Raw genomic sequence first — 27283 nt, 5'->3', positions numbered from 1 at the left:
GAGGAGATTGTTCACTCACAAGCACTAACCCGATACATAAGTGTCACAACCTCATTTCCAGCCGATCGTATGGTATCCGAAGCTATGAAGAATGACAAATTATCGAGAACATGTGATTTCCCTTATGTTAGACTGCAAGTAATTTTAAAAGAAGATTCGATGAGAATTGGTATTTCTAGAAGAATATGTATAAATTATCATTTTAGAGTTTCTCTCTCCCACAAATATAAAAAAAATTGTCTCCATTAAATCATTCGATATAAGAAGATAACCAAAAAGCTTCACGTAATAGGAAATAAATCGCTATATTTGTCATCTTTCTTATACATTGAAGATAAATGAAAGTGTTAGATTTCATTAAAACTTGAATTTTCAGCGCTATAACATGCTTTTTGTTCAAGGTCCTCATCAGGTACGTACATGGATGATGTTAATTGCTTGAGTAGACTTTGAGAATATGTATATATATGTAAAACCAAGTACCAAGCAAAAATTCATATCATAGCTAATCGTAGTTAAATTCGCTCCTTTATCTTGGGTGCCTAATGATACACGTTGAAGCACCCTGAACCAAGCCTTGAGAATCTCGATCACTACCCCAATACTAAATTTGTTATCGTGTTCGTCAAACCCCACATCAACATCCAACCTTAATTGATTCGATAATAGTGGCTTCCAAACTTATCCCAGGGGTGTCTGCGATACAGACCTTGAAAGATTGCCAAAAAGTATCCAGCAGCAATGCATATGCCCAATCGATGCAAAATTCATGTTTGTGTCCCATAGAAGCATGCGCTCTCTTGCAAGTTTCAGACCATACAGCCCAACACATGATAGCAAACAGTTCAAAATCCTCAATCTTAATTAACTTCGTTAAAACTAAAGCATTTTCAATTAATTGTGCATCACAAAGCATTTTTATAAACAATCTTATAGAAACTGTTGCACATGTTGATAGATCTGAAATCTTTCAAAGATTTCGGATCCTAGATTTTTAGAATAAGATCGACGAGTGTCAAATTCCACTTTGAGTTCTTTTTTTAGTTATATAGCCAAATATGTAGCATAATATATGATTCATTTATTCAACGAGGTATTGAGTTCAAATCTCACTTATAATGTTGATAGTTAAGTAGTTTAGATAGGAAATCTCCAAACCCCATTTTGTAAAAACTATAAAACTATACATAAGCATAACATATTATCATTCAATATCGAAATTTCCCATTATTAGTTGCCTTTTTCCCCCCTAACAACTTTTCCAACTATATATGCATTTATGATGACATTATTTGTTTTTTCTTTCATAATTTACGTGGATTCAATTTTCAGTGTGCATGTGTCAAATAGGAGGCTTTAGATCAGTGAAATATTTTTATAAGAAATTTATTGCACGATGAAGCAGTATAGTGCATGGAGATCATTTTCTGATGCAGAATGCGCTTTTTCTAAAGCACTCATAGGATATAACCTAATGTCCATGGTATAGTATTTTTTTAAAAAAATTGGCAACGAATATAAAGCGACATTAATTTTCGCGCAAAAATGTTTCATTTCTCTTATATTGGTAAACAGATTATCAACAATTCACAATAAAATGCCAAGCATGGGTAATAGTTTGTTGCTCAAAATAATGAGTAAGTCTCTTCTGAGACGGTCTCACGAAGTTTTATTTGTGAGACGGATCAATCCTACCGATATTCACAATAAAAAAAGTAATAATTTTTCATGAATAACTCAAATAAGATATATGTCTCACCAAATACGACCCGTGAGACCATCTCGCACAAGTTTTTGCCCAAAATAATTACAGGAAATTCACATACGAAATACCGACAATTCTCATCGATTCAAAAATGTTAGCATATATGTATGTTCTTCATCCTCACGACCAACAGTTTATATTTATCGAATCCTTCAGATCTTTCTTTATTTTAAAATTAAATCAACGAAGCAAGATTAATTGACTGTCACGGCGTTAATCACTAACTAATTACATTTTCCGAAAGTTAAATAAATGCTCCAATGTAATTTGACAAGATGCCAAATATATCTAAGGTAATTAAAAATATACACAATCCAAGAAATATGCAGGGTGTTAATGCTAATCACAATATCTATGCATTCATCGATCATCGTAATTATCATTACATCTACATGATAAATTATCAAACACGTGAATTTGAAATGTAATTGACATAAATCCATCCAATTAATTTGAAACTCATTCGTCCAAACTCAACCTAATAGTAATCATAATTCTCACATAAACAAGAAGCAACTTTTTTTTGTTTTTTAAGGAAAACAAGATGCACTTTTAAGGGTATTAGAATAGAATGATACCTTGAGATAGTCGTTACATACAAAAATTTCATTATTTGTTTTGTTATTAACTAATTTGGGCCCAAATTACTATTGCTATTAATTTTTCGTTTGATGATAAGAAAAACGAAAGCTTAGTTTTTCTGGGCCTAGAGGTCTATTGGGCTCTTGCAAGATTAGAAAGAGATGATACATTTTTTAATCTTGCAAGAGCCCAATGGACCTCGAGACCCAGTAAATTTGTTGATCCATTGTATATTTAAAAGCGACAACCAATATCCATAGGTATTGAGTTCATAATAATAATAATAAAAAAAATTAATTCCCAATTTTTTTTATATATATACCTAAAATATATAAAAAGCCCACCTAAAATCCATAAACCTAAAAGCCCACCTAAAATCCAACAAAATATATATATATATATATATATATATATATATATATATATATATATATAAGTTCTACGAGATCCCAAATAAATGGTATCGTGCTAATTTATATCATCAGAAACACTTTAAATAAATTAAACCACACGTTTCTCTATTCGATTGGGTATGGTTTCAAGAGGAAATTGAAAGACCAATAGAGTTGTAGTGTTGCGTTTATGACTCGAACCTAATCGGATATAAACGTGGAATGAATCCCGCTAGAAATGAACTAAAACCAATGGAACAGTGGGATCGGAAGGAATTCACATGGCTATCTTTTTAGAGTATGATTCTTGTGAGAGAGTCTCACGAATTTTTATCTGTGAGACGGGTCAACCCTACCGATATTTACAATAAAAAGTAATACTCCTAGCATAAAAAAATAATATTTTTCATGGATAACTCAAATAAGATATCCGTCTCACAAAATACGACTCGTGAAACCGTCTCATACAAGTTTTTATCATCTTTTTTATCGTCAAGATTTTTAATTAATGCTGCTGATTAGGGTAGCGTAGCACGTTGGGGCATGGGGAGGAGCTTCTGCCATTTTCAAACTAAATTAATGCACGAACAAATCTTCAATCCCACCTACCAATACACAACACACATATATATATGTATATAATTTATTACTATTTGAGTAAATCTATACTGACTAGTGATTATAGTCTATACATTATACATAAATAAAAAATTATTTATGGTACATAATTTTAGGTATGCGGGCTATTTTTTGTAATCATTGCTCATTGGAAATAAAATAATATCATTTTTAAATTCTATTTGTTTGCCTTTCCATTCTAAAATTTTCTATTTTTTTCTTCGAAGCAGCACAACTTCGAAGTTTAGTAGTTACATGAGATTTTTTTGAATACAACCCGCAGATGTCTATGTTTACCAACTACTCAAACTATGTGATAAAAGTAGGTTATCGTGAGACAGACTTACAAATCTATGTACGTGAGACGCGTTGACTCGGTTTCAATTTAGTAAAAAAAAACATAAAAATGATATTTTTCATAGATCATATTGAAGAACTTTCTATGTCACAAAATTGATCTGTAAAACGATCTCATATAATACTTTTTTCGAACGAAAATAAGTTCATTAACAACGAGATTGAATTTGAAATAAAGACATCAATAACAAAGATACTCGTATCTCCGTAACAAATAATTAATTAAAGAAAACATAGCATAAAGTTGTCATTGTCCATCCGAGTGTCACGGAAGCAAAGTCAAATTTCAGTGATTAAAGAAACATTACTAGACAACCGTGCCGAGTTAGATATAAAAAATGCCTAGGTTTTTTGGGAGATGATTTCACGAATCTTTATCTGTGAGACGAGTCAACTCTACCGAGATTCACAATAAAAAGTATTACTCTTAGCATAAAAAGTAATATTTTTTCATGGATGACCCAAATAATAGATCTGTCTCACAAAATACGACCATGAGATCGTCTCACACAAATTTTTGCCATAAAAAATGTAAGATGACATTATTAACATCATCATCTTTCACATTAACACATGTGAAAATGCACTCGTTGATCTTAAATCAACGTTCGGTCAGTGAATTATCAAAATTTTCGAATCGTTTCGAATTTCGATATTTATTTCAAGCTATAGGATGACTTTATCCATTCTCTTCTATTAAAATTTGGCAATGTACGTATTTATAATATCCCAAGTATTACGCACATAATTCAACTACTATATCGGCACATAGTTATTTGATAATTTATCCTCGTGTTACCAATTCACGTTTTACACGATTAGTTTTTTAAAAAGTAAAATCACGGAATAAAATTTTAAAAGATCAACTTCCTTTTTAGCATGTCTTAGTCACATTCTTTAGTACCCGATGCATGGAGTGCTTTGGGGAAAACAAATAGAGAGGGTTGTTAGAACGGTTTTATATATATGTTAATTTTTTGATACGATATTTCAATTTATGGAAAAATATTATTTTTCATATCAAAAAATTACTTTTCATTTTAAATATGAATCGGATTGACTCATCTCACGAAAAAAAATTATGAAACTGTCTCGCGAAAGATGAACTTTTTAGAAACTAACATGTGTTGATTTTACTTGGGAGAGCAATAAAAAATACTGATAATGCCACGTTAATCGAAGTATATCAATGAATAGGTTTATTTAAATTTGGTATGACAGTTTATTTTGGCTTTAAAATAATAGAGTAATGGTTGCAAATGATTAGTTAAAAGCTACGATAATGGTAGAAGATGTTAAATAATAATAATAATAATGTGCATTACTATTCACCATTGTTTTAGGAGTCCACGTGAGTAAGGTTCGATGGGATATTGAATTATAGGATCCTTTATAAATTTATTTATTATTTATTAGAGTCGGTGGTAATTTTTTGAGTGATCTTTTGTGAGATGGTCTCACGAATTTTTATATGTGAGACAGTTCAACCATATCGATATTAACAATAAAAAGTAATACTCTTAGCATAAAATGTAATATTTTTTCATAGATGACCCAAACAAGATTTCCGTCTTACAAAAAATATGACATGTGAGACCATCTCACACAAATTTTTGCCTAATTTTTTTTATCAATGTTATAAACTATACATGTCATTGTTATTTATATATATAAAAACAATATAATTTATTGCACGCGCACAAAGTGCGTGCTTTGTTGGCCGGTGAGAATCTATACTATATTAAAATAATTGAGAGACCTAACCTAGCTAAATTTAGAATTATATTTTGATTTTTTTTAAGTAAAGAAATTCTCCGAAAAAATTACAAAAATAGTTTAATCTCTTTTAGTAAAAAAAAAAAAATATCATGAAAAACTTATTTTAATAAATTTTATATTTAATTATAAATATCATATCTCAATAAAATATTACTCTACATTTTATCCATACTTCGAAATCTCGTCACGGGAAAAATGATTACTAATTATTGCCTCCAGCCACCGCGCCATCCTCTCTTTCAATGAAAGTGGTCTCGAGAAGAAATGGACTAAAACGAATGCAACAGTGGGATCGGAAGGATTTCACGTGGCTCTCTTTTTAATCGTCAAGTTTTTTAGGGTAGCGTAGCACGTTGGGGGATGGGTAGGAACTTTCTGCTGTCCTAATTAGATTCCTAAAAATTTCAGTTCTTCTAAGTTTCGTGATCGTGGAAGATTGATCTAAATACAGCTTAATTATTGTCCATGTTTACCAACTTCTCGAACCACAAAAGAAAAGTTCATTTTGAACTCAAACAAGTTCATTGGCAACAAATAAAATTATATTGAAGTTAAAATAAACACGTTTTTTTCCATTCGTTAATCTTAAATCCATGTTTGATAATCGTATCATCGAATTTTTCATCTCGTTTTGATACTTATTTCAAGCTTATATATAGACTTTATCGATTTTTCGATAAATTTGACAACAACCTACGAGTATATGTGTATTTATTAATTTTCCAAGAATTGTTTTGAAATAATATTTGTTCAAAATAATTTCTCAGTACTCACAAGTCATACCAAAGCACATTAGTTCTAAAACACTAGATTCGTAATCACTTACATACATATTAAAAAAGTTACTTATTCTAGAATTGTCCTAAGTCAAACATGCTTAACTTTGGAGTTCTTACTGTGACGAGCTTCCGAAATAAATATGCACATTCTTGAGTCATACCTATTAAATCTTTTTAATCACTCCTCAACTGCACCGTCTCATACGTACACAATTTTGGAATTCCTCTCATTTTGGTGTTAGATCGGTTCCTGCCAAAACCTCTTATTATCCGTGCAAACTCATGACGTCGACGATCAGTCCTCACGCTCTCCTAGCTATCACATTAGTTAATAATACAATTAAAAGATTTTATTAATTTATTTAGGTCTTCAATTCACATCTCCTCCAAACCAAAACACGTGGGGACCGTGACAGCAATTCATTTGTCTTCAGTGATATGTAACAATGTACAGCCTGTGAGAGAGGTGATTGATTAAATATTTGGTATATCATCAATTCACGTTTAACACAATTTGTTATTAACATTTGTCGTAATAAAATTTTAGAAAATAAACTTTACTTTAAGTTATATACGTCTTTGCCACGTTTTTTTGTAGGTAAGTGCACTGGGCATGAAGTGTTTTTTTTTTTTAGACTAGATTTATATAAAAAAATTATTATAGTTTATTTTGGCTTTTGTTATCAACATTATAAACTATACAGCATATAGCATTACTGATACAGTATTTCTTGCTAACATTTGATTTTTTTTAATATTATTATTGATCTTATAATAAAAACAATATAATTTCCAGTACACACATTATTTATGTGTATGTTGTATAAATTAACATGTCATACATGATTTGCTCGTTGTTATTTATATAAGATTCAAATAACTTTAAACCACACGGAGCCACTCTGATCAAAGTTGTCGGGAAAGTTTTTATAATGTCTTTGAAAAATTTTGTGTTTTTTTTCATTGCTCTTCGTTCGTTCGTTTACTTATTGCATTTACATTTTAGTCTAATTTTGAGAGTTACTCCGATCACAAAATGAAATTTCTTATTACGTCAGCATTGAAAAATACAAAATGGATCCATTGAATATTTACTTCAGTTTTATTTAAAAAAAAAAAATAGGCCCGACGTAATTCATGTATAAAAAAGTCTCGCATCACCCAAATTTCATTATTAACAATTATTTTTTTGCATTAAAATTTGGTAGAAAATTTAATTATAGGAAGTTGTTCTGAACCCACAATCTTTATATACTTTTGAAATATACATTAATAATATTTTATACTTTTTCTTAAAGTCAAACGTCAAAAAAATTGTTCCGTAACAAAATTGAATATGTTCAGCCACACACGCAATATTTAATTTTGACCTTCGTGAGAACACCGAAAGTGGGGAAAAAAGAGACATGCCGTCTTCCTTCAATTATAAATCATATGCTCGTTCAAATACGTGAATTCTTTTTTTTTTTTAAATACGTGAATTCTTGATATAATTCATCTAACGAAAATTTTAGGATTTTGGTAGTATAAATTTACTTGTTTTGAATTTTATAGATGTAACTAACCAAATTTCGATTCTCATCCAATAGTTTTGTTAATTTTTTTTTTAATTTTTCATCAATTTTTTCCAGAAATCATTAAATCAAACGAATATTATTTATTTGATATTGATATCCTCCTATATAGTTCAAAAACATATATTAAAATCTACATAAGCAAATGAAAAGTCTTTTTCCACTAATTTTGAAACATTAGGTGTCGTTGTAGTTTAACGTTTCCTTTATTTTTCTTAGATGGATTTTAATGTCTTTAGAATGTGCATTATTTGCACCATATCCGGCACGTGATAGAAAATCAATGTTAAATAAACAATATTAGTTGAATTTAATGATCGCGAAAAAAGGTCGAAACTAAAAAAATCGCTTCATTGAATGAAAACGAAACTTTGAACTGTTACATTACTAAAATTGAAAATGTGCCAACTTATATAATCAAAATCCTAATTTTCTCTTTATTTATTCATTTTTATCTTTTTATTTTCCTTGGACATTTAATGTCATCATTATTATATATATTCTTGTATTATGTTTACATTTCAACTACTCAATTGAATTATTATTATTTTTTTGTCACACACCAAAAGACATACATATAAGAAATGTATAAGTTATAAATCTAAATATTTTTAATCAAATATAGTAAAAGTTGGAATTTTCCTGAACTTTGACATATTCATTTAAATTTTCCTCAAATTTATTGTCAACGATGGAATATCTATTTGTTTGCAAAGCCAAAGAGGAATGGATATATACCTAACTATGAAATCTAAAATTTTGTTTCTTGTTTAAACGAGTTTTGTTCAAAGTAAAATGATATAATAATTTGTTGTACCTACAAATTTTTGACTAAATAAGAACTGAATTATTTTAATCTTATCCCCTTTGTAAAATTCAACGAGAGGTGGATGACAATAATATAATTACGTGACGAGGATGTTCTAACTTCATGTCCTAATTAATAACTTTATGACTAAAAATTAAATAGATAGTCAAAATATATGGTTTGAAGTGTAATAAAATTTGGTGATGTGAATGAAATTCCCCTTTTACAACTTTGATGATCTACACAATTATGTTTCAATGGAAGTTACTTGATTACATAAAAGGCGTCTCGCGACTCATTTCATCGATTGTTAACTGTGTTTATGCTAAAATGAAATATAATTAAGAATCTTTGTTATTGTATAAATAGAACAACGATAATAAAAATTATCAACACAAAACTAACAGTTAGGGCATCGTCTCACATGTCAATTTTGTGAGACAGATTTTTGACTCGACCTGACTCAATAAGAAATATTACTTTGTATATGAGAAATATTTATCTTCACAACAGATATGAACCGGTTCGACCTGAAATCGTCTAGCAAGAGACTTACATTATAAACAAATATTGACGACTATCAAAGATGGGAATCCACATGGTTGCCTTATTTAGTAAAACTCGACCTGGGAATCCACGTGGTTTCTTGATCTAATTGACATTTCCCAAGAGTTCAGCTTACTGCTGGTTGTGGTATGTGATAAGTTGGAACATGTCACATGGTCATCAATCCTTCTGCGAGCCAAAAGTGGAGTATCTAAAAAATGCAGATAAAAAAAATCTTTCTTATATTTAAAATTCATGATAAATAGCTCTCAAATATGTGTAGTAAAATATTGGTGAAAATTATTTTTAGGAAAAAAAAGTGCATATAGATATTATTTCGAAGAATAAGATTGTTACTGGGTATATCAAACTATCCCGAAAATGATTGAATAAATTATTTTAAATAAAATCATAATATAACAGTTATTCCCTAGAAATAATAGAATGTTTTTATAAAAAAAAATATATATATATGAAAAAAATTGTAAAAAGTATTTGTTACACCGGAATTGAAGAAAATGATGGGTTGTCCTTTAAAATCTACTGGCATTCGCGTAAACGACCTAAACGTTGAAAACAAGTGAATACGAGATGAACATGTGTTTGTGCACATCAAGGCTTTGAATCAACACCAATTATATTAGCATTGGGCACCAAGATCTTTCGGAGGCACTTGTTCTGTTCTATCGTGGACTTGTAGTTTAGATATTTATAAAATAGATCTTTTAAATTTCGGCACTATTTTCTGATGTGCTTTTGTGTGTGAAAATTTGCTATCATCGAACAATGCCCCTGCTTCTGTAAAGATCATAACTTGTAATTATTTCGATTTGTCTATCTCGAGCTTAATTAATATTTGTTAGTTTCACAATTGACAAGCACGGCGCGTAAGACCAGTTCCGATGAAGTCTCTTGGTTTTTATTATTCGTTGTTTGATTTGATTTTAATCAACTATTCTATTTTTCGTCACCAAAAAATAGATTTTATTCCTATGGAAAATAACTTTTTGTGGTCCACGTATTTGTTTTATTACGATTTTTGCCCAATAACTATTCAAAGTTTCGTTTGGTAGTGTTTTTATTGGTCGAAAATTGCTCTTAAAATGCTCTTCAAAAGTAAGTATATAGATCCGAAACATATAAAATGCGGTTAATACTGATGTGGACTAAGCTATCATTGAGAAAATCGGAGAATACAACTAATTATCATTAAGAATTTCATCTTTTGACCAAAAACAAGCAAGAGGGGGAATACCACAAAAAAAAAGTGTACCGAATAAAAAAGAGATATTTCGATTGAGTTCTGAATTAGCTCCTGAAAATGCTGATATGACACTGGATAATGTTGACACAGTGTCGAAAATTGCTAACGTATCTGATACTATTTCAACAATTTGAGCAAAATAGCCATAAACTATATTTAGAGAAAAATGACGAGTACGTTATAAAATTCAGACATGACTAATGGCAACCCAACAAATCTCGTCATTTAATACTCCGTAGAATCACGATCGAGACTATCAATTTATTTGAAAAATAAGCAAATATATATATAATTTGAGACCTTGAAAACCATGTTTCAAATTCGGACCCCTAGATAGATCGCATCTCTTGTTTTGTCTCCAATTCCATATAATAGTTATTTGTGCTGCATTTATTTGTATGAACAAGAACACTTGTCATTAGTTTATATGTACTTAATCTACCACTTGTGCAAAATTTATTACAAATTCTGTCGTCGCTGAAATTTGTGAATCTATCGTGTTATTTATTACATCCATTCTCTCCTTTCCAGGGGAATTAATTTTTTAGGGATACACGTTTATTACCTTAGAATTTATATGTATCCAATAAATAAAAAAAATGAGATTTGGATCTAACTGCCAGTTGATTTGATTAAAAAAAAAAAAAAAACAATGATAGCTGGCATCATACCAACTACGATGCCAGCGTTTAGCAACTCCACCACTAATTACGTGCTCCAATCTAATTTTTTTTTTTATTCTAGAGCAAAGAGGTCTTCGCGTGATGGCATGTTGATGAACTCGTATAATCTCTCACCAAATTGTGACTAAGAAATAATATTATCTTTCATATTTTATTGGTTCGAATAATTAGTTCGATTTAGTTGTTTTATATAAATAGATGTGACAATATATATTTGTTGTTTAATTTGGATTCTTGTGTATACAATAATCCTTAAATGGCATCCACTCTCTTTACAATCCAATACACTATCAAGCAAGCAAGAAGAAATTATTATTTTTGATAATATATTATGTATGTATTTAATTGGACATCAATATGTCAGCAATGTTCATCTGTCATAAAAGTATTTTTCAGTAGAACTAAACTTAGAAAAAAGAACGACAAAAAAACCAAGTTTATAAAAATATAATTTTGTCAATCAAACTATAATTTTTTAAAAAAATGGTTATTGTGGTTGAAGTTATTTTCTCCCTAAAGTTTTTGATTGTTGGACGATAAATGGGTTTTTAAACGTATGGCCAAAGTTACTACACAAATCTGAATTAAATCCCTATGTTCAAGCGTAATGTTTCAACTGCTATAATAAAATTTTAATTATTTATCCACAAAACTCAAAGAAAAAGCCGAGTTATTTATATACACTCTCTTAATTAATACAGAACAAGAAGTGTTTAATTATGTAATAATAGTACATTTCACCAACTAAAGAAGCTGCAAATAATCCTCGTAGACTTGGTCCAACATATGCGCATCACTGGAAGCATCCGATTGAGGTAGCGGCAGAACACAATAGCCACCCAGAAAATCAGTCGTCGTCGCCGCCGCAAACTTCATAGTCACCAACCTCCGGCCAAGCCATCGGCACGAAAGACGCCTCCGCCTTCCTGCCACCGGCCCGCGCTGCGGGCTCGGTGCCATCACTACTCGAAAACCCACTCAACAGGCTGTCAAGGCTGTCAGTCCTCGAGAAAGCCGGAGATATCCTAATGGCTTTGGGCAAGTAAACTTTTGTCTTCTGGAGATGCTCAGTATCATGACGAACTTTGTTATCGGCTTCGACATTCTCAACCTTTTTCAGCTTCTTTGGTTTCTTAACGACTGTCGCCGCGGCGGCGGCTTTCTTGACTTTGAGTGGTTTGGGTAAGTCTTTGTGAGGTTTAGGGTGGATGCCGGCATTGTTGAGTTTCTTGAGAAGATAGGTATTCCAGTAGTTCTTGATCTCATTGTCCGTTCGACCTGGCAATCTTCCGGCGATTAGGGACCATCGGTTGCCCAACAGTCCGTGCAGCCTCACGATCAAATCCTCCTCATCTTGGCTGATGTTTCCTCGCTTAATTCCTGGCCGCAGATAATTCATCCACCTCAATCTGCAGCTCTTCCCACATCTCAGCAACCCTACATATGTACAACAAATACCTCTTAATCGATCAATATTTCCAACGGAGTGAAGCATATGGAACGTAAACAACTTAAAAACCCAAAAAAAAAAAAAAAAGAAAAAGACAAACATACCAGCTTTCTTAGGGAGAGATCTCCATTGGCCTTCTCCATTTTCTTGGATGAAATTAGTTAGCAGAGTATCTTCCTTGGTAGACCAGGGTCCTCTCCTCAAGCCCACTTTTGCGCAGCAAGGGGATCTTCCCATTTCGCTTCCTTCAGTTCAATGAACTTCCCTTTCCCTTCTCGCGTTTGTATATATTAGTGTTGCGAATAGGAACGCAACAAATAAGTCGACCAACGAATGGCCTTCTCTCTCACACAGAAGCAGCCACAGAGAGAGATTCGGCAGAGGTCACACAAATTTATGTTAATTTATAGGCCACCAATAATTGAATATATAGAAACGATGGCCAGTACCAATATATTGTATTTCGTTATTATATTATTAATTAAAAATAATAGAGCCAATAACGCACGATGGACATTCAATTGGGTATTATTTTTTGGACAAATATTTTGTATTCACGTACTCCAACAAGCTTCCGAATTACACGGCGGCTATCGTACCAACGCAGCAGGTGCTCCTAAATCGATTTCATTCAAAGAAAAAAATAATTTATCTTTGTTTTTTCTATTTCGTTTTCATACCCAATTACTCTAGGAAAAATTTAATATAATCCAATTCCAAGCATAGTAATTTTTTTTATCCATTCTTTAATATTAGAAAAATCAACAATCAACTATCTCTATAGTTTTTGAATGAGATCTATCTTATCTAAATTTTAGTTTCAGTCCGATATTTTTTTGACAAATTTATAAATTTTTCTATGTGAAATTGACGTGGTGTCAATGCGACGCTGATTTATATAATATCATATCAACATTCCGAACAAAAAATGATTAAAATTGTAAAAACAAATCAGAAAATACATAACTAAGACTAAAACATAACATAAATGATTAAAATTGAAATAAGAACAAAAAAAGATTTTTCTCTTAAATATATGGCAAAAACTTGTGTGAGACGTCTCACGGGCCGTATTTTGTGAGACGAGTCTCTATTTGGGTCATCCATGAAAAAATATTACTTTTTATGCTAAGAGTATTACTTTTTATTGTGAATATGGGTAGGATTGACCCGTCTCACATATTAAGATCCGTGAGACGGTCTCACATAAGACCCACTCTAAATATATTATTTCAATAAAGCCATCTTTAATATACTCAACTACTTTGATTGCATTTAGTTGAAGGAGGTAGAATGGACTGACGGGCACGGGCAAACCCATCATTTGATTCGGATCTAGCATTTTTTTATTTGAATTGCATTGGTTTTGGACACTCTACATTCTACAACTCATCGTAGGTGGTTAGGTTACGCTGGGGAAGTATTTATTACAACGGTGTTGGTGTAAGAACGCTATATTATGCAGCCACATGTTATTAACAAAATACGGTAGATGAATTTTTTTTGTCCTGTTGTGGGGGAAAGATGTACCATTTTTTTCTCAGATATTAATATTTTACTTTTTTCTTCGTGGCAAAAAATTCATCAGAAAACTAAATTTCTAGAGTGTTGTATTATAAGGTCTTTTGGGGGATTTGTAAGTTAAAATGAAAATATCCGTATATTCTATTGTTGTCTCTGTCGATCCTTTCTTCGACTCACTTGATCTCTTTATTATATTATTATTAAAAACTAGTATATCATACATGAGATTCACGTATGTTTTTTTATTTTATTTCTTTATTGTATCTTTGTTATTATTATTAAAAACTAGTATCTCATATATGAGATACACAAATGTGTTTTTTTTTTAATGTAATTAATTTTTAAGAGTAGGTCTCTCGTGAGACGGTCTCACGAATTTTTATCTGTGAGACGGGTCAACACTACCGATATTCACAATAAAAAGTAATACTCTTAGCATAAAAAGTAATATTTTTTCATGGATGACACAAATAAGAGAGTTGTCTCACAAAATACGACACGTGAGATCGTGTCACACAAGTTTAACTTGTTACTTGTTAAAATTCGTGTGTATGGATGTTTGAATAATTACTTATTCAAACCATAATTTACAAAGGAATTAATTTGGTTCATTTGGTTCGAAATATGAGAATGATAAAATTATAAATACGGATGACGTAAATATTTATAAAGATAATATAATGATTTATAAATCTAATTTTTTCACACTCTTGGATGATATAAGAGTAAGTGATTTATTAATATCTTATTTTTCGAATCAAAACGGTGTCTCACAGAGCTTGTGTTTTCGAAATCTCTCCACCTTTTGAACTTGTCTTTCAAAATTATGAATTTGTCTCCTCTCACAGGATCACGAGAGAGATAACAAGCTTTGTTCTTAATCAGTAGGTGCTAAGTTTGTCTGTGACGGCTTAAGATATAAAATTTATGTGATCGTATATTTATTTTATTTTTTGTCAAAATTCAAAATTGATATTTGAATATTTTTATTGTAAATATCTAAAATTATCTTGCTTGAAATTTCGCTAACTGAACACAAAAACAATATTATAATTTGGGAAATAAAGACAAAAAAAAAAAAAAAAACACACACACACACACATTTGTACCGTTTCATCATATCACAAAGCCTTATTTATCAATCAACCCTGTAATAATTCGTAGACCAACAATTTGCTGGATTTTTAGAAGTTTAATTCGTGTGCAACGAATTCGAGACATCATGCTTCCGAAATTTACAACGGAATTAAAAAATAAAGGGAAAAATCCCTATAATCTTGAGAAAATTAAGATAAAAACGATGAGTAGCTAGAAAATGTGCGGCGTGATCAGCAGACCTACGGCAGTAACAGTCGTCCCAATTCGAGGCTTGGGTGAACTGGTTGACGATGAAGGAAGTAATGGGAGCTTCTTCTGCAAGTGGTGAAGGGTTGGTTGTAACGAAAGCCACGTTGAATACGTCGGTTTCAAAAATGACGCTTGGCCGATTGTATATTTATGTCGGATTTGTCTTCTCCAATTAAGCTAACTATTTTTCTTATTGCATGGCACGTGTATTAACCGTATAACTTCACTCTCGTGTATATATATTTTTATCAACGCGTTATTAATTTGGTAGAATCTTCGATCTTTATCAACTCAAATACTCTTCTAAAATTTCCAAGTACGAGGTGAACATTTATACAAACTAGTTTATTGCCAGAAAATAATTGTACAGAATAGATTTGGGATCGGTGATAACTTAAAAGGGTGACGGTGGTTGTACTTGATCCTCTCGTGAATGAAGTGATTGATTCTTTGAGAAATACACAAATTAGTTATAATTTTGATTAACGAGATACGATAATCATCTACAAAATATGAACCTAGGATCGAGAGTATCTTCTCCTTTTATTCTCTCACAAGGTCAAAATCAGTGACTACATGCCCCTCCATGCCCAAGCTCTAAATTAACCCGTGATGATAGAGCCTGGCCGACAAAATTGGCATATATAATTTAATCAAGAACAGCAACGGCCCAAATCTGGGGACTCGAATTGAAGAAGGCCCACGCAGTATATACTCGCATTATTCATTGTTGATTAATAATGCATTTACTGATCCGGGGAGATGTATCATTGGCAAGAGAGCCTCCATTTATGCTAAGACTATAAACACAAAAGGTGTTCTTGATGGCTCAGACGGCTTTCGCACCCCTTTCAGTATTCAGAACACAAGTTATAAACTTAACCGATGTTTCATCTGAAAAAGTTTTCCTATTAGGTGGTGTAACCTCATGGATTTATAAGCTATTCTTTGATAGTTTTACTATTCGACGTCAGACATTTGTAATATTTTGCTTTATAATCCGATCCTTCTCTGCAGCGACGAGCTTGGTTAGTGATCTGTTCAAGTAAGGTACATCCTTAATAGTCCCATATGTAACTTTTTTCCCTGTGGACGAATCAATTCATGACAACCGAGAATTAAAGAAACTGTTTTTTTTCTGCGCTAATCAAAAAGTGAGCGAGGCATGGCCCAACATGTGCAACCAATAAATGCAATCGTGGCATGTAGCGCGCGCCTGATATAGCAGTTTACGGTGAGAGACACAACGAAGTTGTATAAAGGCAGACCCACAAGAACAACCAATTTGATACTGTTGAAAGAAATAATGGCACGTTTAGCAGACCCCACGTGTACCTGCCCAATTTCAAGGAACACGGATATTTCACATAATCTGCTTTCCGATTACGTAACATCTCCCCCAAAAGATGCTTTTATGTAATCTGAATGAAATGGCGCGAGCTGTAATTGTAACTTTATGGAAGAACAGAGTTTACAGAGAAGAATCATCTACCCAAGAATTTATACAATTGATTAGGTCATCAAAAGCCAGAAAAAATAATAGAAAGTAGAAAGTAAGCCACTTATTGGCTTGTGGCCAGTTGTATACAAACCCAATTTCCATTGCCTCTCGGGGCATTATCTAAATAAATTTACTACCCTTTTGACCTATAAAGAATATACTTTTAAAACATACACATACAGATTCCTCCTCGATTCTCAATCTACACCGTGTCTCAAATTTCATGGTCCATGTTCTAACGGTACATTCTGCTGCCGTATAACAATGTCTCAAAATCGAATAGGTAACCCATAGTTGAGAAATGTTCGAATGCATCCATCCCAACCAGCTGTTACTATCACAAGACCCCATAAGTGAGGAGTGTTCAACGCGCTGAGCCAAGCATTTTTCAGAAACTTGAATTCTGATTTACGTAACGACGGTTTGCCAGTCACTGGTGTTGATTTGGGCAGCCTCTCCTCTGGCCAAGTAGCAGATCCTCTGTATATGGCGTCTAAGAAAAACCCGAGGCTCATGGTAAAACAATCAGGGAAATATGCGGGTAACTTTTGGAGAAATTTCTCGTCGCAATGTCCAGTTTCTTAAGATACTTTCAGGTAGTGATCCCAACTTATTCTTCAATCCACACCAAGGGATGGCGATGGAAGAATTGCAGGGAGAAGAAACTCTCGCGCGAGCCTGAATTCTTTGATCTAGATGATTTCTGGTCCTGGGCATTATAACTCCAGACATGGACATTTGAGTCCTCTGTGGCCGAAACAAAGTGTTCTCCGTCTGAAGTGAAAGTCGCAGAAACTTGACTTCCTGAACTACGATTGCCTGGAGTCCAAAAAAGAATTTGGGAAAAAGGTCACTTTGGTGACTCTAAATAACATCATTGAACCATTTGATTCAACAATCAATGAGAAATGTTTTTTTCTATTCTACAGCTATAAATTAATCATTATTGAGTAATTAGGGTTTGTGGTACATCACTTGGTGTAGCAAGGAAATGGCCGAAAGAATTTTTACAGAAAAGGCAAACAAGGAAAGAGGAACTTGTTACCTCTAAACTTGCCCACGATATTGGTCCCACAAAGAATTCGAACTTGCGCATCAGCAGAAGTAACCATTACTTTCCTTGCATCACTTGGGCAAAACTGAAGAATTAACAATCAGATACAAGATTAAAAAGTACTCCACTGCGGCAAATTGTCATAGGAAATAGAAAACAACAACAATTACATATGACATTAATTTCTCTTATGACAAACCTCAAATCCAGTTATCCTCTTCCCAGATTGCTTTTTCGTCCCTTTCAGGCATATTTGGTCACCCAATTCGAAACGATTATCTACACGAAAAAAGGATAAGACAGGTAAACATTAGCTCTTCCATGCATAAGAGTCAACAGAATGGGAGCACAGTAAAAAATGAAATCGTACAGCATTTTGCTGACTATCATTCTGCATGTCACAGATTATGCACAACTCGTACAACATAGTTAATTAGAATGTTTCACATATTAGACCGTAGTATCCATCACATTCTTTCAAGTCACATTGTCCTCTAGTTTCATTGCCAACAATTCTTTTTTCTCCTGAGTACATCTTGTTTTAGCATTACATATTTATTTAGGTTTGTTGTCCAGTTGTGGTAGTCAGGTATTGCCATTCTGTTCCTTCCCCAATATCATTTTAGAATTAAAAATGAATAGATAAAACACTGGGAAGGAAAACGATGTGTTTATAGTCAAAGGCCACATGCCAATGGAAATGAAAATGGGGATGTCGATATTCAATTCGCAAACCAGCCATTACATAGAGCAAACATATACATGAATGATTTTGTTGCGCTCTACCACAAAAGTTGGCCCACAAAAAATTGTCAAATATTCGTTTAGAAGATAACATAATTAAAAGAAATATAAAGTACAATCATCGAGACTTTTTAGAAGATAAATGAACTGATGACGAAGTAAAACATTAACCAGTAAGTACAAAGTCACAAGTATTGCATTGAGAAGTCACAAGTATTGCATTGAGAAAATATATTTATTTAAGCTTACTGTCTTAGTACTTCTAGGCGTGCTCACAAAAAATGTGCATGTAATTTGTAAGGAAAGGTAAAATCATATATTGTTTTTAAATAGTTGAAAATATGCTCGATCATACAAATTTCCACTCACTTCATTGATGCAAATAAATTTCTTATCATGAATTGAAACGAGAATTAACAGTCTAGTATTGTTCACGTTTTCGATTATTCTTTTAGTTATCAAAGTTAACCGGTCAAATGAGAGTGGACAAATGGCAGGTATTATTGAAAAAAGCAAAGCTTCTTGAAAAGAAAAAAGCAAAGAAATTAATCTAACTTGAAATTTTTTTGATGCATTTTCTTTTATGTTTGAATCTGTACCCAAATTTCAAATATCCATTGGACACTTGTCTAGTTCAAGCATCAAGAATCTCATCAAACACAATCACAAAAAGTGTTGTTTTTTCTAGAAATACCTGAAAATTGCTTATGACACAAAATAAAGAAGCAACAAAAATTTTAAAAATTTAAAAATAGGAAAACTAATTAAGGCTTTTGTCCTATGAATATGTGAACCCAATAAGGATAAAACGACGAGATCGGTTTAAGATGAGCATTTTATACATGCAGAGTCAGATTAAATCTTTAATGGTTTTTCAAGAAATTTCTGAAAAAAATGCTTATGACACAGATTTTTAAAAATAAAAAATAGGAAAACTAATTAAGGTTTTTGTCCCATGAAAATGTAAACACAATAAGGATAAAATGACAAGATTTGTTTCAAGATGAGGATGTTATACACGCAGAATCAGTTTAATAGTCTGTAATGGATAAAGGGGCATTCATGTAACTTTCGAGAAAAATATTAAAGTGCGGCTCCCTAAAAGCAGCGGAATTCCATCAACACTAACCAATGATATTTCACATTATCAAGTGTATATAAAAAAAGAATGCCATTGCATTCAAGATCTATGACCACATAAACTTCAAAAAATAACAAGGACAGGTCAAAATCACTACTTATTCAACAGCTTCTGATTATCAGAAGGCTCTTTGTTTTGCCAGTGGCTTGATTCTAAGAACATAAAAGAAGCAGTTTGGTATTATCTTGAGTAGATGGGCATACCTATGACATCATAAAAACGGCAATTGCCATCTATTGAGCCAACAACTCCTCCCTGAACCAAGTATAAACTAGTGATTTTAAGTTTCAATGGAGATTCCAAACATTTTTAACAGTAAAACAGCTCGCAGTTATGTGCATCAACCTTGCCATCAGGACTATAACACACAGCGGTAATGATTTCTCGAATATCAGTCCAATCAACGACTCGACAGCCTTGAACCTCCCAAATGCGTATTTTCCCATCTATTGAACCACTAACAAAATAATTATCATCCACGGGATTGAACTCAACGCAAGTCACTGCATCACAGATAAATTAGAATTAAATACATGTAAAACATTACATTAAGTAGAATATTTGCTATGGTGGTGTGAAATATTCCTATTTCCAGATCCTTACCATAGTTATTGTGAGAGAAAACTCCAAGACAATGATCATGATCCAACCTCCACAATCGAGCAGTTTTATCAACTGAAGATGACAGTAAATGCTGCAGTCCGAAAAGAAGTATGATTAGATTTTAAGACACTTCTTGTGTGAAAAACAAGAACAAGGAGCAATTGTTAAAAAAATTAGCAAATCCAGGACCACGAACCCCATTCTTAGACCATGAGAGAGCCAAAATCTCCCCTTTATGTCCATGAAACTCGTGAAGAGGCTTCTCCAACAACTGAAAGACCTTTTGCGGAAGAATGACACAAGCTGGATCAGTTGATTTCCTTGATCTTTTTGTCTGAGTAGTATTCTCTTTGGTGCCATTCTGAGGAGCTAACTTAGACAAATGATTCAGTGAAAAGTACAAATGGGAAGGGTCAGCATTTTGAAAATCAATTCGTTTTATAATGTCATCTTCAAGGACTTTCCAGACACGGACAATGCCATCTTCCCCAGCACTCGCCAAATACTGACCATCAGGGCTGAACTTCAATGTCGATATTGAGCCATTGTGGGCAAGAAATTCTTGCCCAGCATAAAGACAAGATAATTCTTTCGAGTGTTTTCTAGATAAATTTACATCAACTCTTCGAGACGCAGACTCTGTCTCAGAATTAATTTCAATATTTTTATCAATGAAGCGCTTTGCCTTCTCAGCAATATGAGTCAAAGCACTGAATTTCTTGAGCCAATTGCTTTTAACTTTCTTCTCTGCATCAACCATGGTACACCCTTTTGAGTCTTTTCTAAACAATTGCGACATTGGAGAACCAACTGTTTTCTGATATTCATCAATAGATAACGTTCTATCTGAACTCGTTCTACAAAATGTAGAACTCGAACCAGTGTCAACAAGTTCATCGACAACAAATTCAGCTTCATTGCACAGATTCTTGATTTTCCAAGTAAAGTTCTCCTCTATTGTACCACCTTCTAATAAATCTGTGTTGTTATATGACGGAAAGGAATGCAATGAACGACTTGAGAAAAACTGTGGGTCTGAATTCAAATCTGCCAGCACAGTCTCATCAGTACCCCTCAATCTTTCGACATCTATTTTCATATCTTCATGCCACGGATCTCCCTCTTCATCTCCAAAAGTTCTTTGCCAATTTGGACTCAAACCCATCCGCTTCAAAAACTTAGCACGCCTCTCTTCAATACTATCAGGTTCATTGCTCCAAAACTCATATCCTAAAGCAGAATCTCCAAGCCCAGAACTTAACATCTCTTCAGAGCAATCAGAAACCAAATCTGATACAGAAGATACTTCATCACGGCTGTCAAAGAACCTATCCTCTTCCGTATCACTGTAACTAGCCATCTTATATTGAACTCACTCACTCACTCAAACCTACATCCCAAAATAAATTTTGAAATAAAAAACAGTACATCATAACCAAATTGCATTTATTTATCCAGAACCACTTCTACCGAACTAATTATTTTAAACCTCAAACAATATCACAGCCTCAAATAATAATAACAACAAGAATAAAATTTTTAAGTCTTATTTATCAGAACAAAAAACCCCGCATAAATTAAACAAACAAAAACGCTAAGTCCAAAAAAATGGAAGAAAAAAAAAAGACTGATAATAGGTCGATTCAAACCGCGTATAACGTATTCATTCACCGAAACCACTGAAATAATCTTGAAAATCAACATGTTAAACAAGCCAACGTCTATAAATGATCGAGGATTGATATCGCCTAAACAAAACCAAATTACGAAATCAAAATAACTGTCACTTTCAGGAAAAAAAATCGTTACTTTCCTCACCTGGGGGTGTCAAATAGCTCATTCAAACCCCAGAAAACCCATCCTCTCTCAGTCACTTCGTAGCATCAACTGCTGAATTTCAGACCATAAATAATAAAACCCAAGAACAAAAAATGGAGACTACACTAAGTCCATAAATAAGTCATCACAAACAAAACAAAAACAAAAATCATCCAAAGAATGAATATATTATATGAATTTAGAGAAGATATGAGATCTTAAATGAGATTTCAAAGAAAGGGGAAAGGGAACGAGGCTAGAAACTCTGGTGAAGGTACTTCCTTTCTTTCTCATTCCTTTCATCATTTCCATTTCCATTTCCATTTCCATTTTCATTTTCATTTATTTGTTAGATCAACCACTCTCCCCGAAAATACTTTCATACCCTTGCAGTCTAATACACCCGTTCAACTAACCGTTATACCGACGACATTTCCATCTTGCCTAGAAAATACGGTGATGTATTGACATTGACTTTATTTATTATTTAAACATATCATATATAATATATTTATACAAAAACACAATGGTTTCCATACCAAATTATTTATTCTATAAATCTCACCTAATATATATTTACGTTGCTACAGTGATAACTTTTGGTCAATTATTCATTTAAGAAAATGACTTTTTCGTGTTGCTGATTAATATTTTTACAACATAAAATTCATTTTCAAATAACTAATTCAATTAAGTTTATTTGCAATTGATTCTCAACGTCAATTGACTAATTTGGATAAACTTTATAAATGCAAATTGTTTATTTGCTATTTTCATATTATATAATATTATAATATACAGGAAATTACACCAAAGTTTTCTGTTGAATTTTTATTCTTTGCAGTGTAATTGTTTGGGAAGTAACCAAATTAGAGATTTTCATGGTCCCCTACAAAATTTGAAAATAATAGCTTTATCTCGTTTGTATCGAAAAATCGTAAAGAATTCTAATTTATATATCATATGTAGATACAATATAAATTTTTGAATGATACTTAGTAATTCATATTGATATTTAATTTATTATAAGTCATTTTACATTGCTATTAAACTTAATTTAATTAAGTTATTATAATTTTTTTTGTCGGACACTAATTAATTCTTAATTTTGAAATATTGCGTTTATAGAACTTTGACCATTCCCACCGTTCCAAGAAATATATTTGACGTTGACCATTCTTTTCTGATTAGCTGTTTGGCAAAATACTTTGTTGGTCTTTTATATATTATTATAAAATAACTCGTCACTAAACCTGAAAATTACTGAAATCAAATCATTAATTTTATTTGAATCAATCAACACGAATTAAAATGTAGCAATTATAAGAAATTTCAACTAAATTCAAATCAATTCTGAATATAGAATCGATGCTTGGCGTGCACAAGATGAAGTAATCAAATTTGCAGATTATCATGTTAGTCCAAAACTTCATCCATTAATGCATGTCACGAGTTTATTCGTTATCACGAAAAAAGTGTACATATATAATTAGTTTAGAAAGTACATAATATAGTTTTTCAGAAACTATATATGTATATATATTTTAAAGTCAAATACGATTCCATATAGATTATACCAAAAACCTCCATCTAAAGCAAAACATTTGGAATGCTTGATGTCGTGAGAAGATCACCAATCAGTGTGTGTATCGAAGACAAAAGAAAAAGGAGCCCGAGACTTGGAATAAAGGCAAGGGAAGGAAGGGGAAAGGGCTACTTGGAAGTTGGCTAAGTCAGACTGTCGGCAACTTTTTATATTCCTTTTAATTATTGTAAAACTCTCTCTCAAACTCTTCGATAACAAAGAAAGCTCAAAGTGGGATGTAGGCATTAAAGCCCAAGCACTATAAATCTCTATGAGTTCTTCATTACGGCTTGATGTATGTTCTTGTACGTGTACAGTTCGTTTCTCGTGTTGTTGTAAAACTTGAGTCAAACATATAAAAATATGAAAATATTTATTCTCATACTTCGACTCGTGTCATGAGATAATTAAATGTTGTAGAACATTACATACTTTTTTTCTTGAGCTTGGCAAAATATCTTACGAAATTTTTTTTTTTACTTGAAACATTTCATCTAATATATTTATTTATCAGGTGTTTTATATCAGGGAAAATTTGACATATTTGTCTCACCAAAACAAGTAATTATCACGTTAAAACAAAAAAACGTAACACGATATGAATAAAAAAAAGAGTACCCATAATAACAAGCCACCCCCGTTGACAAGTAAAGTGCCGTTCTTCGTCTTTTTATTTTGGAATTGGAAATGAATATTGAACTTTTGGCAGCTGTGTGGAAAAGATGGACCACGTGGAATTATTAATGCCTCTTCTTTCCAATTACTTCTGGGTTTTTCACTGCCGACACGTGAAAGTGATAACTATTTTTATCCAAATAAGATATCGGTCTCACAAAATACGATCTGTGAGACCGTCTCACACAATTTTTGCTAAAAATTAATTTTCTCCTACCCTCTGTCACTTTCAAAATTTTAATTATCTCACATATTCTTTTATTTATTGATATTGAAGCCGTCTCTCATTTTTACCCAAAAAATAAATTGGTAAAAATTTGAAATTTTGAAACAAAGAAGCATTTTTTTCGAGCTTTCATTTATTTAGATTAATAATTGAGTCATTGGCACAAGCCCGCAATTGCAAGAACGTCTTGCGAAATATGGGAAAAGATAATAGAAAGGTGAATTGAATATGTTATTGTATATTTTCTTTGGGCCTCGTTGTGGTCTTGAAATCCGAACCATTGCAATTCTATGGATCTCACCATTGGGCTTCCTACTTTTGTGACACAATGAATAAAAGAATATTTCGATATTATGACCTTACTCGTGATTTATACCGCATGATTACAAAATACAATGTATTTATTAGAAGATTGGATTTAAAATATATATAGTTTGTACAAGTATTTATTAGTGAGTATCTATAATCACAAAAAAAAAAATTTTATTGTTGGATCTTTAAAAACATTTTTTTTAATTTCTTAAAAGCAATTTTTACGTTAATTTCTGTTTAATTTAATTTTAATTTAGAAACTGGTGGGATGTTCTCCAAAAATGGTTTGGTAAAAAAAATAGTGTTAGAATTGCTTTTTCACACACTTCGTACTTCTGATTTCAGCTTTTCATTTTGTCTTCGAAAGCAACTCACTTCTAATTTTTTTCACTTTTTCACAACCTATGAATCTAATCACTTTTTTAATTTATTGCAAACACTTACTAAAACCTTGTTAATTTTCACGTATGTTTCATCACATACTTTTTAGTCTGAACGGTATCATATTTGAGCTAAGCATCTTGGTAATCGAAGTTAAAATCTTTTTAAGATATCGTTTGATTCGTGAGACTGAGATGACAAATGATTTTATAATATAACGATATTAAATTGAAAGATATAAATAACATAATTATTTTAAATTTTAATTATCTAATAACTCGAATCAAATTGATACCCAAAGACGCATAATATTATCTTTTGCACCAAACCCATCTAGGCCCAAAGAGTATAACATGGTTAAAGATGGGCGCGATCCATTTCTCAGTTTGTGTTTTGGGGCTAGGCCCAAAACTCTTAATCCCTGTTGTTTATATCACCATATCTCACTTTATTTAAAATAAAATAATTAATCAAATCTTAAATTTATATTTTACTTGTTCATACATTATCGGTACAAAATATAATGAATTTCAAATAACAACATAATTGGGTGAACTCAAAATTCATTATAATTAACATACATAAACATGTAAGAGATAAAATCGAAGTCCATGATCTTACTTTTCTAAACAATGAAAATACATTTGAAATTCATTAATCCAAACGAAAAATTATTTCCGTGTTCAAAGCAATTGGGCTTGATCGGATAATTAGATTGTTGATTTTCGCACACTATGTGTTTATTAAGTTTTCATGAACCTCAAATTTAATTCATTAGACATTTTTTAAATTTCAAAGTATATAGTATAGTATCATTAATTAACTGAGTGAAGGGAAATATAATTTCCGTATTAAATTTATTTCACAAGATTTGATTTTGAATATTTAAATATGATTTTGCATTTCTAGATAATGTGATAATTAATATGATAATTATGCTAAGATTTTTCTGATATGATATATTTGTTTAAAAAGAATTTGTATAATAAAACTCTTATTTTCCATATTGTATATGTTTTTTTATTGATAAACTTTAAGGCTATAAATAATGACGTGATTAGATATTGAAGTACTGCCATAAGATAAGAGATAGTAAGTAATTAATTAACATCACCGACTGATTACCAAATCCGATGAAGGTGAATTCATTTCGGAAAATTGGTAAAATTTCAATAGTAAGTAAACTATCATCGTACCCTCTAGCCATTATATTTTATGATGGTAGTATTGTCTTTTTTATTTCTTTTTTTATAAAGTGAAAGAAAACAGATAAAATATCATGATGTTAATAGGGAATTAATAATGGTGGATCCATGAACATTAATGAATCGAATCATTAAGAATAAGTATCTTGTGAGACGGTCTCACGAATCTATATCTGTGAGACGGGTCAATCTTACCGATATTCACAATAAAAAGTAATATTTTTTCATGGATGACCCAAATATATATATATATATATACACACACACATACATACATATATATATAAATATAATTTTGATATTCTGAGCAGTTTGTTATTGAGTAACATATATATTATATTTTGTAATTATATCGGCATTCACCGGTGTTAAAACATGAGGGGAAAACATAATCTCCTAAAATTAGTTGGATGAAATTGGGCAATTTGATTATTAAAAAATCAAAATTTAGTTTTATAATCCTTTAGTCATGCATGTATGTGCATCCGATGATCGATAATACGATAGGTTAGTTTAGAGAGTCCACATATGTATGAGAGGCCATACATACATACATACATACATACATAC

The 27283-nt window shown here is 31.8% G+C and overlaps 2 protein-coding genes across 2 annotated transcripts; both read right to left on the bottom strand.

Moving 5' to 3' along the window:
- Positions 1-11800: 11800 nt before the first annotated feature.
- Positions 11801-12995, bottom strand: LOC142533571 (transcription factor MYB8-like). Its single transcript, XM_075640394.1, has 2 exons — positions 12702-12995; positions 11801-12584 (listed from the first exon to the last, which is right to left on the bottom strand). The coding sequence occupies exons 1-2, from the start codon at positions 12832-12834 to the stop codon at positions 11995-11997; spliced, it is 723 nt and encodes a 240-aa protein (XP_075496509.1). The 5' UTR covers positions 12835-12995; the 3' UTR covers positions 11801-11994.
- A 3911-nt stretch (positions 12996-16906) lies between these two features.
- Positions 16907-22731, bottom strand: LOC142532460 (uncharacterized). The gene is made up of 8 exons (XM_075638755.1): positions 20708-22731; positions 20512-20602; positions 20254-20411; positions 20112-20163; positions 18223-18302; positions 18015-18108; positions 17585-17788; positions 16907-17549 (listed from the first exon to the last, which is right to left on the bottom strand). The coding sequence occupies exons 1-8, from the start codon at positions 21869-21871 to the stop codon at positions 17239-17241; spliced, it is 2154 nt and encodes a 717-aa protein (XP_075494870.1). The 5' UTR covers positions 21872-22731; the 3' UTR covers positions 16907-17238.
- Between the last annotated feature and the right edge of the window lie 4552 nt (positions 22732-27283).

The sequence above is a fragment of the Primulina tabacum genome, chromosome 18, assembly GCF_025594145.1.
Source record: "Primulina tabacum isolate GXHZ01 chromosome 18, ASM2559414v2, whole genome shotgun sequence".
Lineage (NCBI taxonomy): Eukaryota > Viridiplantae > Streptophyta > Magnoliopsida > Lamiales > Gesneriaceae > Primulina > Primulina tabacum.
The sequence above is the reverse complement of the archived record's forward strand: the minus strand, read 5'-3'. Positions and strand labels throughout refer to the sequence as shown.

What these genes read in the sequence shown, in the direction of transcription:
- LOC142533571 (XM_075640394.1), bottom strand. Translation starts at nt 12,834, where the DNA reads ATGGGAAGATCCCCTTGCTGCGCAAAAGTGGGCTTGAGGAGAGGACCC. An exon ending in ATCTCTCCCTAAGAAAGCTG is followed by an intron (nt 12,585 to 12,701) that starts GTATGTTTGTCT and finishes GTACATATGTAG; the next exon opens with GGTTGCTGAGATGTGGGAAG.
- LOC142532460 (XM_075638755.1), bottom strand. Translation starts at nt 21,871, where the DNA reads ATGGCTAGTTACAGTGATACGGAAGAGGATAGGTTCTTTGACAGCCGT. An exon ending in AGAGGATAACTGGATTTGAG is followed by an intron (nt 18,109 to 18,222) that starts GTTTGTCATAAG and finishes TTAATTCTTCAG; the next exon opens with TTTTGCCCAAGTGATGCAAG. An exon ending in TATCGTGGGCAAGTTTAGAG is followed by an intron (nt 17,789 to 18,014) that starts GTAACAAGTTCC and finishes TTTGGACTCCAG; the next exon opens with GCAATCGTAGTTCAGGAAGT.